Genomic DNA, 15,966 nt, shown 5'->3' on the forward strand with positions numbered 1-15,966 from the left:
TCAAGTTCGAAACATCGTTGAGTAAAATTATAATTTACTAATAGTACGTAAACACAAAATAATAATAATAATACTTGAAGTTTTCTTACATGCCACAGGGCTATTTCTTACTTATTGTTCTTAACTTTGTTTTTTTGTCATTTAAAAAAAATTGAAAAAGTAGATTAAAATATAAGTGAATTTACAAAATGAGACAAATCACTATAAGAGTAAATGTAAACATAATAGATACATAATTCAGTCCTCCCAGTCAATTTTAGTCTTAGTGAATTGTGGCTGTGTTTTAAAGTACATATATATATTTTTTAATGCCTAAATTCAATTTATTACATTACATACAGTAAGACAAGTGATTTTATGGACATATCTTTCTGGGGAAACCACAGTTGCTGAACGATAACACGAAATTGTAGACTTAACCCCCAAAAAGAAAAAGCTATTAGTTTAGGAGATCATTTCAAAGAAATATCACATTTATGGATCCAGCAAATTAATTTTCTGTAGTTTTCACCATATGGTTAAACATAATCTCAATATCAGGAATTTTCACAAATACCACGATTTTTGAAAAAACAAAAATCATATTAATTATCAATCCTAAATATTATTAATTTTTAATGATAAATGTAAAAAAAAGTACATATTTCTAAGGAAGAATAAATGCGACCTTTATTTTGAAATGTCCTTCCGGATGTTGAAGTGTCCAAATTGTTGTTAGCTGGAGACGTTTCTCATACAACTTTAGCGTTAGCAACAACAAAATCGGTTTTTGTGGTTCCAACTTGACCGAAATTTGACCATAAATGGGGAGATATACGTGTGCCTACAACTGCGACACCTCGAGCGATCCAGACGTAAAGTTTTTTAAGTAAGTTTTCGACAATAGCGCTGCTTTTTGGTTAAACTAAACCAACAGACAGCTAGAAGCACGTTTGTAAAGTAACAGTGGCTGACAGAACTAGGCTTGTATCAGTGTTAAGACTCAAATTTTCCACCTTTTCTCAACATTTTAAGCCCACATAATTAGATCTTTTTCTGTATACATGGGAGTGCAGTTCGGAGTGCACCTGGAAAAGTTACCGAGACGTGTACACAAGCTCACTAAGCAAAAAAAGGGCATAAACAAATAAAGTTTATCACTGTACATTTTGCTGCAGCATTATTTTTTTTTATGCAGTTGCAATAGAGGGGTTTTATTCACACTAAATTCTAAGTCAAATCGTTTGAGAACCACTTGTGAGCTGTGTGCTGTAGGAGTGACTTAAGGGTTTAAGGTGCTGGTGGGAGTGTATCAGGGATCAGCCCTGAGGTGCTTCTTTCAGCAACAAACATCATAGTCCATAGTTTTCATGGACTGTGATGCAGGGAACATTGTGACCTATACTGACAGTAAGGAACAGGTGTGAAGATGTGGACTTCAGAGAGAAGAGAAATGAGAGGGATACAGGTGTGATACTGCAAGAAGTAGATGTACTGAAGATAGATGAGTTTACATACCATCCAAAACAATAGACAGTGCATAAAAGAGGTGAAGAACAGAGTGCAGGCAGAGTGGAGTGGGTGGAGACAAGTGTCGGGTGATTTTTTTTTTTTTTTTTTGACAGGATAGCAGCAAGGGTAAAGGGGAAGGTTTACAAGATGCTAGTGAGACATGTTATCATTTATGGTTTGAAAATGGTGGCACTAACAAAAAGACAGGAGGCGCAGTTTGAGATGTTAAGATTTTTATTGTAAATGAGCAGGATGGACAGGATTAGAAATGAGTATGTCAGAGGGACAGCTGAGGTTGAGTGTTGGGAGACAAAGTTAGAAAGCTGCATTTTTTTAGATGGTTTGGACATATGCAGAGGAGGGACAGTGGATATATTGGACAAACGATGCTTAACATGGAGCTGTGGATTTGGTAAAGGAGAACATACAGAGGGTTGCTGTGACAGAGGAGGATGCTAAGCATAGGTTGAGATTGAGGCAGATGAACTGCTGTGGCGACCCCTAAAGGCAGCAACTGAAAAAAGAAGAAGAAAAAAGACCACTTAAGATCCTCTAAATTACATCTATGAGACAAAAATACTCCAGATTAAGATCTTTAACAGTAAATTATGCTCTTATTATTATGTTTTTCTGTTGTTTAAGTTTAATTATCTAGCTTACGTTCAGTATATCACGCTGGAAATACTGAGTGTTATATTACATATAGCATATCATAATTAGTTTTAACAGAGTTAGTCAACAGGTAAAATTTACTGAACTCTACACAATTTTTAGTGAGTTACTTTTCACACGGGAAAAAAATGTTTTCTGTGTGTGCATGCAGGTTTCCCCTGTACAATCCCCGAAAACTTAAAAAATGGGTACTGAACATGAAGTGGAAGGACTGGACGCCGACTCGCTTTTCTGTTCTGTGCATCAATCACTTTGAGGAGCAGTACATTGACAAAACGGGCAAAAGTGTGACACTTCGGGAAGATGCGGTTCCCACCATATTTACACCGACTGACAACACACAGAAAAAGAAGGTTTGTGTGTATCATAGATAATTGTTGGCATCATTTAGAAATAAAACATTTGTGAAATATTTAAAGCTGCATAATGAAACTCCTCCTGTTTTTCTGTTTAAACCTCAGCGGCTTTTTAAAAATAAAGGTGTTGTTACTGTCTCCTTGATACAGGCTGCCATTAACCCGAGACGTAAACGACACAAGGTGAGCTGACCCAGACAGTTAGCTTTTTATTGTTTAACGTTTAATGTTATTCATTTTTCTAAATGCATTACGTGTTGTTTATTTTATTGTGAAAGCAGCAACCTGGTGCTAAAAGCTCAGAGAAGGATTTGGCTGCATCTGCAACATCAGCTCTCCCTGCAACAGACGACAGTGTCCGGGCCAAAGAACCCAGCCAGACAGACCAAGAGACATCTGGGTATGTAACTACACACAAGGAGACGTTTACTGTCCTAGTCCTCTTTTCATAAATCAATAATAAGCAGTAATGCTTCAGTATGCACAGTACGGATGCCCTTCATGAGGGATTTGTGTCTCTTCCTTGTTATCTTTCACTTTTTAGGCAAATGTGTGAACAGCTACACTATGGAGCCAGTTTCTTAAATCATTAATTATACGTCTAATAAGTCAGTGTTTACAGTTTGAAGACTGCCATTAGCTTCTTGTGCATATTTGCTTGTTAATTATTAATAATACATTTATTTGTAAAGTGCATATTTACAAAGTGCTTAACCGTTTGAATAAAACCACACATTAAGGATAAGTGTACATAATTAAACATGCAGTTAGTCTTACATTCATTCCTGCATGCACACATTCAAAGAACCAAGGGCCAAAAACAACAGTCAAACAATTAAGGAAAAGCGGAGTTATGAAGCGTCACTGAAAACCAACCATAAAAAATTCAGCCAACCTGATAAGCTGAGGAAGGTTTAGCAGTGGCAACCTCAAAAGCATTATTACCTCTGGTTTTAAAGTAAAGACGTAAAACAGTTAAAAGACCTTTTCAGACCCAGATGACCCTCTTCAGTCTAAGCAGATCTGCTGTATAGGTAGGAGCCAAGCCATGTAGGGCTTTATATGTTATTAATAACATTTTAAAATGAAGAAAGGTTTAATTTTTGCAGTGTTTGTTCAATAAAGGAAACAAGGCTGGATGAGCTTAGAGATCAAAATTTAGATTGTGGTAAATAATATTAGCAGCATATTCCATATTATTCTCTAAAACCAACTTCCTCCTGTTCTCATCGCTCCTTAATTCACTGAATCTGCAACTTTTTTGTTATATATTTGCTGAGCTTTTAACATTCACACCATAATGAGGTTATGAGAAACAGTTTCTAGGTGTCACAGATTGATTCAGTTATATTCCACTGTATATTTATAGTGACCGTGTAGTTTGGGAAAGAAAGCCATATTGCTGACCAACTTGTAGTCTCGAGTTTAGTTTTAGTGCACTTCTTATCGTTCACACAGGTGTACTTAAAAGTGCTGCCTTGTAGTCATAAGCTATACATTCAAATATGCACATAAATTCTGAAAACAAAGCATTTTTCTTTGCGTGGTTTTGATGCTTGATATTTATTTGCTGAGAAAAATATTTGTTTTGTGCTCAGTGAGGGACATTTAAGATTTGTTAGAAGTTTTAGAAGAAAAGCAAAAGATTAAAAAGGATAAAAGGACTAAACATGTTACTTCTGACTAGTCAGTTTCTCTCAGAGGTATAAAAACAATCTGGTTTGTCAGCTGCTACCTGCTGAAAGATTGTGGCTCATAAATGTCTTTATAGAAGCAGTTAGCATTATACAAACGCCTCAGATTTTAAATTGATATATATTTAATGCACAAGCCTAAAAACCACAGTAATCTTGCAAAAAGGTTGTTTTGGATGGTACAGTTTGCAGGTATAACACAATGTCAAACCTAAGTTGTTGTTTTTTTTTTCTTTTAAAAGCTGATAAAAGCATTTAAGATGACATTTTCCTGCTGTACACGCATTTAAAAACAAATTTACAGTCATGGTGGTTTGCTGTATTGGTCCATTGGAGATCTGCCCACTGGTTAGGTCACTAAACCAGTTTTCAGATCTAACCAAAGGTCTCCTTGGGACTTGTTGTGTTGGCAAAGAGGACTTTCTGGTCGATCACAGGTTTTCTCTTGGAAAAAGATCAAATCAAATCAAACACCAGAGAGGTTTCTTTGGTGCTTCTCCTTCATAAATTTAAAATTTTTCCTGTTCTTTTATTTATTTTGTTAATAATTTCTGTACAGATATATATTATCGTTTCCTTAATGTTTTACGTTTTTTTCTGTTTTAATGATTAGAGATCCCAAAACGTCAGAGAAATGGAGGATTATAATTGATGAAGCACTGATGAAGATCGATTCATTTCCACACTTTTTTCATGGAGATTACTGTGTACCACAGGTAAATGGAATTGTATTATATACATACTGATCACTGGGATAGCTTAAGAGTTTATGTTTAGCTAATCTTATGGCATTTACGGCATATCCGATATGTTTTATCTTGTTGTTTATCTTCATTAGTGCGAGTTAATCTATGTGTGTGTTTCCACCTGCATCAACAGAGTATCCACTGGGCTCCAGATAATAATTTCAGTGTAAGTAGAATATTTTCAGTCTACTGGGGATGTAATAATTCTCTGAAACTGGATGAACGGATGAACACTAAAACCACAACCCTGATCACTTGATTGGATCATAAACAAAAAATAAACTTTTATTCTCATATATTTCCAGTTCACCCACTACTGGGACATTTTTAAACAGAATTCACCAGACTAGCTTTAACCAAGGGCTCCACACGGGTATCAGGACACTAAGTGTTGCGCACAATTGTGTCACAGTTTCCTGTCTCTGCTGCATTATTCTTACACCCCTTTAATCTGTAAAGGTTTGTCTTTTATATCGTGGAGCACTTAATTCACCTCCTCTTTTGTCATTTTTACAGCCTGAGGATAAAGACAATGAAAACATTATAGAGGTACGTCTGTTGTACGATTACCTGCAGGTGTTACTCCAAATCCAAACCAGGGTTTTGGGTGGTTTTGTCCCTCTGCCTGATGCATTGTCCTGACTGCAGGTGAAGGAGCCATGGGAGTGGCTTGCTCTGGATGTCCGAGGACCGCTGCCTCAAACAGTAAACGGACACAAATACATTTTGACGGTGACCGACTTCTACTCCAAATGGGTGGAAGCTGTGCCGATGACAGCGTGCCTCCCTTCAGATGTGGCAAAGAACGTCGTGGACATCATTGCGCACTTTGGATATCCACTGAGAATCCTCTCTAGACTGCCTCTTGACATAGTCCACAAAGTGAGCGCGCACACTTGATTAATCTGCCTGGACTGTTTTGCAAAACCTGATTTCATATCAACATCAAAAATGTAGTTGAAGTTTAGAAACTTGCATTTTTTAAAGTGCCTTATAAATCTGACTTGGAATTAGTGCCTGAAAACCAAACCCAAGGCAGTTAAACCCATGTGTAGTTATTATAGTGACATGCTTTTAATTTAGAAGAGCATATTTAACCTTCACAAGACCAACTCGGCAATCATATAATGCATAAAGAGAAGCTAATATACTCCTCCTTATTTTCTTTCACACATATACTGTTGTGGTTTGTTCCAAATGGGTAACAGTTTTGTCTTGTGGTACTTGCATGAATACAGTTGTTTTTTTTAGAGTTCCAGTATAAAAATATGGTGCTGAGAATGAAACTTTATCTATTCTGTGAGATGTCATGATAATTAAATGCTAATGAAATAATATTGGTTTTATTTTTGTTAAATTAAACATATACTCTGAATTGTCCAGTATAACATGTTATACTGGAAATGAATTACCACCAGCTGAAAAAGCCCTTTGTGTCTTCCAGCTCATAATATAATGCATGATACTTTTTTTTGTTATAAACTAATGTTATAGTGTGTCCTCATTGTCCAGTTTCATACAACTGTATACTGTGTGAATGTCTTCCCGATGACAGATCAACCGAGAACTGAAAGATCAGCTGAAGGTTGCTGTTGCTCTTGTGGTCTATCATCAGCAGACGGGCATCGCAGATATGATCACACCACAGCTGATAGACAGGTCTGTAAAAAGCCAGGGTGTGCTAATATTTGTTTTTTGTGACATTTTATAGTCTTGTTATGCCTTTATACCTGTAGTTTTGTTTCTTTTGGTCCTTTTCCAGATTTGATTAATTTTACCAAAATACATTTTGTCATTTGGATGACCTACAAAGTTCATTCTCTTGTTGTTGCAGGTGAAAACTTGTAGCTTTTAACACAGGATTAAAACACTTAGGTTATTAATAATATCACGAATGCTAAAGTCTCTGAAGTTTTCTGTTACCATATTGGTTTTGCAGTTAATAGTTTTAGATGCATTCGTGCTTTTAGGGCAGTTATAACTGTGCATGCACCAATAAATCAGGCAAACATCAGTATCTGTTTGTTAAGTGGTGATGTAACAGGATTATTCATAGTGAGTCATTCAAACCACACAGGAACATGTTTTAATGCATTGTGTTGTTGATGGATCATCTCTGAAATATAGTCCGTTTTCATCATCTTCTTCCTACCAGATGATAGTGGGAGACCCTCAACGTGAACTTTTATTGAGAATAGTTTTATCCAGATCTGTGCTAATGTGTTTCTATCAGCTCGACCATAACTAGCCACCTGGTAGTAAAGCATATGTCAAGTATCCCAAAGCTGCTGTTATTTTTTCCATCTACCTTAACATCGAAAGTTATAGCCGAGCTCTACTTTTTTCTTTTTTGTCAAAAAATATACTAAAGTGAGAATTTTGTCAACTTCAGATGGAAATTAGCTCTTCTTTACTTTTGGATGTCTGGACATGAAACTTTATTGAAACAGCGGTCACGCTCATTTTATTGGAGCTGAAAGAGTCTGGACAATTTTGAACTCTCTGTGGATTCTCAGTACTTGTTTTGTTGGGAGCTAAAGGAATATTTGAACAACAATTTTCTGCTGATGATGTAGTTGTCTTTTATAATAGTATTTATGTTTTTTTCTCAGTGAGATAAAAGGGAATAAATAACACCAAAAATATAAAATATCTGGCACCTGTGGACCAAACTGTTATTACAAACAATCGGCGCATAATACCTGGATGTTCTGTCATGATAGTAACATCTCAGTGCTGTAATGTTCCTAATCAAACAGGATGGTGAACGATCTAATAGAGGAGCATGCAGCTGACTGGGATGTTTACCTGCCTGCCAAAGTGTTCAGTCTGTGCTTCAAAGAGCATTCAGAGACCGAGGAGAGGCCTTTCTCAGTGCTCTGCTGTAAGGGAATAGAGCCTGTTCAATTCCCCAGAGAACTGGATGTAAGTGTAGGTTTTAAAATTTGAGTTCTAATAAATCTTTAATAAATCTTACAGGTAAAGTAAAATGACTTTCTGTGTAATCCATTTTTTCACAGTTTCCACTTTCCAAGATCCGAGAGAGTGCCTTTGTGGTTAGATAGAAGTTTATTCGGTGAGTTTTATGTGGAGTTGTGCACCACACTGTAATATAATATTCTGTATTTTACTGTTGTTTGGAACTGTGTGAAGCATATGGGGCATTTGTGGAATATATCACTGGGATTAGGTAATTACTGTTTCTATAGCAATTATTCAGGTTTATATTTTCTCTCGGTTAGATTATTGAGGTGTTCTTTTAACAAGCATCAGAAATCAGTTGAACGACTTCAAATCCAGCAGTGAGACGTCTTAAAATATTATGCCAGTTTTAGTGACACTACACTGTGTTGTTTTAAACTGACTTAACAGTGATGTTCAACTTGTCTCAGTTTTATTTTCAGGTCACTTTAATTGGAAACAAACTGGAGCTGCTTTAGCAGCAAACCAGGGAAGAAGAACGTGTTCAGTCCTGGAGGTATTCGTTCTGGTGGAAACCCTGATGAGTGGACCGGGATGTTCTAGTACTGAGTTCTGTGGAGAGGATTTGTTGATGAAGCTGTGCATTTCGACAGCATTTTCCACTTTGTCTGTGATACACTGAGATGCTCCACCTATTTTTCATTCGCAAGTATTTTTGGATGTAGTATTTTAATTCAGTTTTTTGCTGTAGCACTGCAGCAAAATGTCTTGCTTAAAATATATAGCAGCATGTCTGCAGTGTTGAGACTGGAACAAGCTAAATGTAGGTTAGGAAGGCGAGACAGTTTTCTGAGCCATAGGAGACTGATCAGTATAGCATTATTATTTTTATGACTTCAAGCAGTTCAGCCACCTCCACTGGTAAGGTTTAGGCTGCTGATCGTTGATGTTTTCTGTTTGTAAAAAGGTAAAAGATGCCAATAAACTTTATTTAAATATCATTTTTAATCACTAGTGAATAGTTTTTGTTTATTGACTATCCATGTTATTCTTATCCAATCTGGGGGTTCTTGAGGCCAACTCAGCTACCTTAAGGTGAGAGAGGGGTACACCCTGGTTGCCAGCCTATCGCATGATAACACAGAGAGACGGACAACCATTCATACTTACAATCTCACCTACAGCCAATTTAGACTCGCCAGTTACCCGATGCATGTCTTCAGACTGTTGGAGTAAGAGGACCCAGACTGGAAAAAAACAAAGTAAAACTTTCTTCTTTTTTTTTAACAATAATTTCACAAACAGCTGATTTACAAGTTTTCCAAGAATCAGTTGACGAGCCTACAACTCACTTCTGCTATTCTTATTTTACAGTAAAGAGAAGTGTGTGTTTTTCTGTCGCACTGTTTTTAGACACTGCTGACTCCTGAGGGTCAAGACAGAAAACCAAACCTCAGCTGTTGTCAGGTCAGTCATCCCACTCATCTCTGAGGGAAGGAAGGCGTGATGAAACACTTTAAAAGGTGTCGATGTTACAAAACTTTACTTGTGTTGAATCCAAAAGGAGGAAGCTTCTTGCGAGATCAGAAAAAATCTGAAAAGAAATTAAGATTTCCTTGACCTACCCCAGATCTCAACAAAATAGATGAGTTCATTTATAAATATCCAGAATAATTATAAATATTTTATAGATAAACACACACACAATCTTTGCACTTATAAAATAATTTTGTATTTGAACACTATTCTCATCTGCTAAAAACAGTATTTTTAACTCTAGTGACTGCTAAAACTATCAGCTGTAAAATCATCTACTAATCTGTCTGCTAACCATCGATGGCAGGGGTATCAAACTCAAGGCCCAGGGACCAAAATCTGGCCAGCAATGACTCCAACCCGGCCCACAGGTTAGCTTTGAACAATATTCAAGCAGGGCACTCATTTTAAGCTTTTAACCGTGCTTTTATAAGATTTACAACTTTTCATGCTGATAAGGACCTCACCCATTCATACTACACCAAAGTAATTAAGTAACAGATAAACCGTTAAATGGCAGAGTTCCTGTTTCGCCCCACTTACTATGGAAATTTCTGATTTTTTGTGAATTAACAAAAGCATTGTTTTATTTTAAATTTTAATTTTCCACATTTATTTAAGCCCAGAGTTTCAGTATTCATGCTCACGTGTTGACTTTTGCAAAACAAAACGTCTCAGTGTGTGGGGAAAAACGTGGTGCAATCCTTCATAAAACGGGAGCTCCGATTAACTCTGATAATTTAAGCAGTTATGAAGAGAAATAAGACATTCAGACAGATATTCTCCTGTTGCATTAGTTTGTGCATGCACAGAGTGACGGCGCTGTGCGCGCTGCCCTCAGCTGGTGGATGGTGGAGTTAAAGCGGTGGCTGTCTGATGCTGCTCTGAGCTCATAGTTGTCGTTGTGCAGTGCAGTTTTTCTCCCCACTGTGTGCAGCCAACCGCAAGAAATGGTGAGTGAGGAAAACACATACAGAATATAGTGGCCTGTTGACTACGAAAAACCGACTTTAGGTCAGCCGGCACAGCCTCCCCAGAGCGGTAAAATGCCTGATTTGAGCAGCTAAGCTGGTCACAAAGCAATCACTCAGAGACGAATGTCTTTGTTTAGCTAACCTTTGCTAGCATTGGCTAGCTTCTCCTGCGTTAGTCAATACAGTAGCTCATGGTGGCTCGTTGCGCTATACTCTTCAAGTTGATAGCAAGTTAAGCACAGTGGGGTCCGATCAATGTGAACGAACTGACTGTTGTTCGAGATAAATCATCCAAATTTTTGTGGCTCAAATAGCCATCTAGCCGCACAAAAGCTAACTGGCTAAAGTTATCAGCTAACGCTGCCATGTATGTAACTTAGATAAAAAATGGTTGTTTAGCGTGAGCGGGGCTTGTTTTAAAAGTTAGAGGAGTTGAAACACAAACTGTCAACTTTATAGTTCAAGTCTGTGAAAACAGTTGATCGAGGAAGCCGCTACAGCTGGCGTTAACAGATGGCTGAAGCTTTGGTTAAAACTGCCTTAGCTAAGCTATGTGTCACTGCGGCTATTTAAAACGTGAGGTGTAGAGAAGTGACTTGGCTTACTCATAAAGTTACCAAAGTGTTCCCACACAGAATAACCTGGTTAAGCAGAGACTGTTTCAGTTTATAAACGCCCATCTACCGTCTGTTTGTTTTGCTCAAACTTTAACCAGCTTTTTCTCACGTGATAAATCTATCTGGTGATGGCACTGGATACGTTCTGTAGGCTCAACAGAGATGAGCAGTATCTGATATAAATGCTCAGAAAACAGAATTGAGCTTAATTCAGTAAGACAGGACGTGTGTTTCTGAGAATCAGGGTTACAGTGTTTATCACTATCATCACTATCTGATTTTCTCCTGTCACTTCATCTCACTGCAGGATGTGTTTCTAATGATCCGACGTCACAAGACGACCATCTTCACAGATGCCAAAGAGTCAACCACAGTCTACGAACTGAAGCGCATCGTGGAGGGCATTTTAAAGAGGCCACCTGAAGATCAGAGGCTTTATAAGGTGAAATAAATGACCTGGAAACCTTGTTAATAGTATTTTTTTTAACCTTACAATTTTATACTCTAAGCAATGTCTCAAAAAAAGATTGTTAATCAAAATAATAGCTGGAGCTCTAATACCTGTCCTTTATTCACTTGACAAAGCTGTTCTCACAAAACGTGAATCAAAGTTTTCTTTTGTTACTTGAAGTCTCCCCTGAATGTTTAGCCCCAGCAGTCAGCGGACAGGAGCAAACTTATAATTTATAACTGAAATCAAGTGACAGTAACATATTTTCAGAAATTAGAAGGAAGTCCTACATTTCCTCAAGCCCCCCCCCCCCCCCCCCCCTTTCCCCTCTCAATGTAAAAGTGAAGTTGAGTCAATGTCAATTACAAAAAGCTTGTCCTCCATTTCAGTTTGTCAGGAAAGTCTAATCTTTCATTTAAAAAAAAAAAAAAAATCAAAGTTTTTACAAAGTTTAAATATTTTTACTTTGGTTCAGGTTCTATCTGAACACATCATTGGGCTTCCTTTTTTTCCTTTCCTCAAACTTTGGCTTTTTGTTGAGTACAAGCAGTCTTCACATCAGAGAACAAGGCCTCGCCATTTTCGCTTTGTTACAAAACAGTCTGTCCTGCAAACTTGATCCTGCAAATCTCTGAAGATGTCTGCTTCTTTTAACTCTTTCTTCTTCAGGATGACGTGCTGCTTAATGACAGTCAAACTCTTGGAAACTGCGGCTTCACAAATCAGACAGCCCGGCCTCAGGCCCCGGCCACGGTGGGATTAGCGTTTCGTCTGAGTGGTGAGTAGTTCATCTTCTAACCCACCTCAATACTAGATTTTACTGTGAGCTTATTCGCTTGATCTGAACTCAGGTTTAGGGGAAAAAAAGATAACAGCCAAATTCTACATTCTGGATTCTGGTTTACACTAAGCAACTTGTCACATCGATGCGCTATACAATCCAAATTATCTCTAAAGTTCCAAAAACATACCTACCAACATTTAAGTTTCAAAATCTGGGAGTTTGTAGTTCTGTTGTAGCATATATATCAGGCCACAGACCGTGAGTCGTTTGGTATCATACCGCAAGTTGATGCTTGGGTGTGAAATTTGTGGTTTTCAGGGTTTTTTAACGTTATTTTTTTTATAGTTAACTCGGTTTCCCTGGGTCTTTTCTCGTGTATTATGAATAAATCTTCTTTTTTTTTTTTTCTTCTTTTTTTTTGGGTACCGGTACTGGTTTTATTTTGTTGTATTTATCCGCGACACCTTAAAGGGCGGCTCGTGAAAAGATTGTCGAACATAAACCGGTCCGTGGCGCAAAAAAGGTTGGGGACCGCTGGTTTAACGTACATGCACATATCCAAAATGTTGCTTTTTGTGAAAAATTTGTCCTCAAAAGAATGTACTACTAAAAAAAAAAAATGAGTCTGCATCAAGCAAAGATGAGCTGGTTCTGCTGTTTTTAAACAAGAAAATGAAGAACCGGAGATTCCAGGTTTGTCCAGTTCCGATAAGAAGGCAGAATTTCATGGTTTGGTACAGGAGTTGAAGCTGTATCACGATGTCAGTGGGGCAGTTTGAACCCTTGTTGGCAGAGTTGGGACCACATCTGAGGAGGCAAAGAAATCATTTCAGAGAGCCGACTAACGGCGTTTAGCTGTGTCTGAGCTGAAATTGTATTATGTTACTATTTGTGTATTCAGTATCGGTGTACATTTGGAGCTACAAGCACACTTGTTGGTAATTGCAGTGGTCTGATTGGTGACGCCTGTTCATTCACATGCTAAAAATTGAGCTTGATCCCAAAAAATTAGTACTATAAAATTACGCAGTCGGTGGGACTGGCTGCACCAAAATGCTCGCAAGAATCTTTCACGCCCAGCATGTAAAGGCTTTAAGTACTTTCCTGAATAACTTTAATAGGATATGTTCCCACCACAACTAATGGGTAAGCAAAGCTAGTCATAGTTTGCTGTTTGAACTGTAAGTTATTGTAATATGTTATCCTCTTTCAAGCCAAATGTGAGCTATAACCACTTCTGTTAAATTGTCCAGCTTTTAAAGAAAATTGTTGCAACTTGTTGTCTACAGTTGGAAAGAGGCGTTTATATTTTTACAAGTTTTTGATTATGTGTTATTAACTCTGGAAGCTCGGTTTGGTAAATGTGTCCAACTTAGCAAAGTCCATCACCCTGTGTCACACACACTGAAATGGGTACATATGTGGCTGAACTCATCATTGTTTATGTCTTGCGATTTTACTGCGTCTTTGTAGTAAAGAAAGATGAAATGGTAAAAAGAGGTAATTTATTTAGAACTCAGCTGTGGTGTCTGTGTAGAGATTGGCAAGGCACATCCTTTGAATCGGGTTGCCAGTTTGTGCCGCCAGATGGGTTGAAATTGTATTTGGAGTGTGTACTGTGTGTGCATTTCATAGACAATCTGGCAAATTGGGCAAAGTTGGCTCAACGTACAAAACGTACTGATCCGTGTATTCCAGTTATTCATGGTAAAGTTTAAGAGTCGTGCAGGTTTGGGAGTTTTCTGAGAGAAACCGACTGCCGGGAGATGGTCTTAAAATACAAGTGAAAACAGGAAAAATGGGAATGTTGCCAGAAAAGATTGCCAGAGCTTTTCAAAGAGTTTTTCTTTGTCACTCAGTAAATGCCATTTTTTTTCCAGTGGAAGAAGGAAAATACTTTTTAACTTATTCAGTGTTCAACATTGGTCTAGTTGTCCAAAACAAACACTTTGTGACTTTTTGGCGTTTTAAAAACTGTTATTTTAAAATTCAGGTCCCCCTGGATACAAAATTATTCATTTCTTTGGATCTCCTTTCATGTTACTTTGATCTCTTTCCAGAATTTAATGTCTCTTTTGTCTCTCTCTGTGTTTTAACTTTCTGTCGTTCTCCCAGATGATTCCTTTGAGCAGCTGAGGATTGAGCCCTTCTCCACTCCCCCTGAGCTCCCCGACGTCATGAAGCCCCAGGATTCAGGCAGCACAGCCAACGAGCAGGCTGTACAGTGAGCTCAGAGGCAGGGGAAACGAGAGGGACACACAGGGGGTCGAAGGGAGGGGTTGAATTTTTGGGAAGTGATGCCTCAGCGGGTGAAGTTTTGCCTTGCCGACGACCGATCTTCAGCTGGGCGTAAACAATTTCAAACGCGGATTCCCCCTTGGTGTAAATGTGAGGGTGCTTCAAAGTGGTTCATTTTGTCCTGAAATCGGCGAACGCATGCTAGATAAATTGATAATTACACAAAAGACCCCACAGAGATACCTGACGGACTTGTCACGACACTGTCAGTCATCCACGGGGTTGGTAAAGGCTGAACATGAATAATTGTACCTCGTATTTAATGAATTCTAGTCTTTATTTGGAGTAAGGCTGATGCTGCCTTACTTGTGTTCTTTAATTTGCTGGCTTCAGAGTGGGATTTGACAAGGTGTCGCATTTTTAGGTTTTTATGTTTGTGTTTCTTTATTAAAATATTACTAGGATTAACTTTTTTGGGGAGTGGTTTGGATATGTGTTGCTGCAATAGCTTGGAGTTTGTGAATATCTAAGTTACTGAGACTGAATGACTCATTTGAATCTTCAGTACACGTCTTCAGGCATAGCAGCAATCAAAATTCAAGTTGTGGCGATTATTCTTTACTTTTCCCTTCTTAACATTGATGGAGACCTCTTCACCTTTCCTCAGCAACGATTGGTTGTAGCCTGTGACTTGCTTGACAGTCTGAAGTGAAGAGGTGACACGTCGTGGTTAAATTATGAGCTGTGCCTGGCTGCTTATTTTGCCTCCCATTTATCCCGGAACCATAGCTCATTTATGTCATGCTGCAGTTTGTGCTGTATTTTACACTGTTAATACCATAATGCGTATTATTTTCAAAAAATAAAAATAAAATTGTATTAGAAATAAACACTTCTGCACATCAAAACTTCACATTATGGTGTAACACTGGGTCTCATGATCTAGAAACTTAATAATGATTACAAAAAAAAAAAAAAGTCTGTTATTACAGGAAGAAGATGTAATGGCCTGGTGGGTGTGGGAAAAGACGCTGTTTAATATTACATTTAAAAGCATATTTGAAGATTGAGGCTGTTAAACAGTGGGATGTGATGATCAAAGTTGCACTTGTAACTGGTTTAACATTAAAAGAATTGTTTTTCACATCTGTGTACTGTTGTGTGTTTGTACAATTTAAAGTGATCTTTGAACATAGACGGTGTAAAATGTTGCCCACAGCCACTGTGGCCTTGATGAAGCCACGATGTTGGTGTTTTAGCAGCTGCTGTTAAAACACCACAAGCTACTTAGGAGGTCTGTACCGCACAGAAAATCATATTTCGGGAAATCTGACAAGTGGATGACTTATTTAAACACACAGATTGTAAAGCTGTTATGAATGACGAAACTATCCATAGGAGCCAAAAGCCATTGTTGAGCCAGGCTGTAAATCTGTGAATTTTAACATTGAAATCTGTTGAAGCCAGCTTTAGAAGTTTGATTTG

General features: G+C 37.9%; 2 protein-coding genes across 2 annotated transcripts; both read left to right on the forward strand.

Annotated features, from left to right (window-relative positions):
• The first annotated feature begins 721 nt into the window (after positions 1-721).
• LOC146634146 (uncharacterized) lies at positions 722-8,583 on the forward strand. The gene is made up of 12 exons (XM_085352820.1): positions 722-868; positions 2,315-2,516; positions 2,670-2,702; positions 2,801-2,919; positions 4,827-4,929; positions 5,093-5,125; positions 5,476-5,508; positions 5,608-5,841; positions 6,515-6,618; positions 7,719-7,884; positions 7,980-8,035; positions 8,352-8,583. The coding sequence occupies exons 1-11, from the start codon at positions 804-806 to the stop codon at positions 8,022-8,024; spliced, it is 1,137 nt and encodes a 378-aa protein (XP_085208946.1). The 5' UTR covers positions 722-803; the 3' UTR covers positions 8,025-8,035; positions 8,352-8,583.
• Positions 8,584-10,273: 1,690 nt separating this feature from the next.
• On the forward strand, positions 10,274-15,593 carry elob (elongin B). Its single transcript, XM_085352821.1, has 4 exons — positions 10,274-10,370; positions 11,316-11,450; positions 12,129-12,237; positions 14,359-15,593. The coding sequence occupies exons 1-4, from the start codon at positions 10,368-10,370 to the stop codon at positions 14,469-14,471; spliced, it is 360 nt and encodes a 119-aa protein (XP_085208947.1). The 5' UTR covers positions 10,274-10,367; the 3' UTR covers positions 14,472-15,593.
• Positions 15,594-15,966: the final 373 nt, after the last annotated feature.

The sequence above is a fragment of the Diplotaxodon limnothrissa genome, linkage group LG4 (genome assembly GCF_057381915.1).
Source record: "Diplotaxodon limnothrissa isolate DT_005_m linkage group LG4, D_limnothrissa_male_GT1.1, whole genome shotgun sequence".
NCBI classification, from domain to species: Eukaryota; Metazoa; Chordata; class Actinopteri; order Cichliformes; family Cichlidae; genus Diplotaxodon; species Diplotaxodon limnothrissa.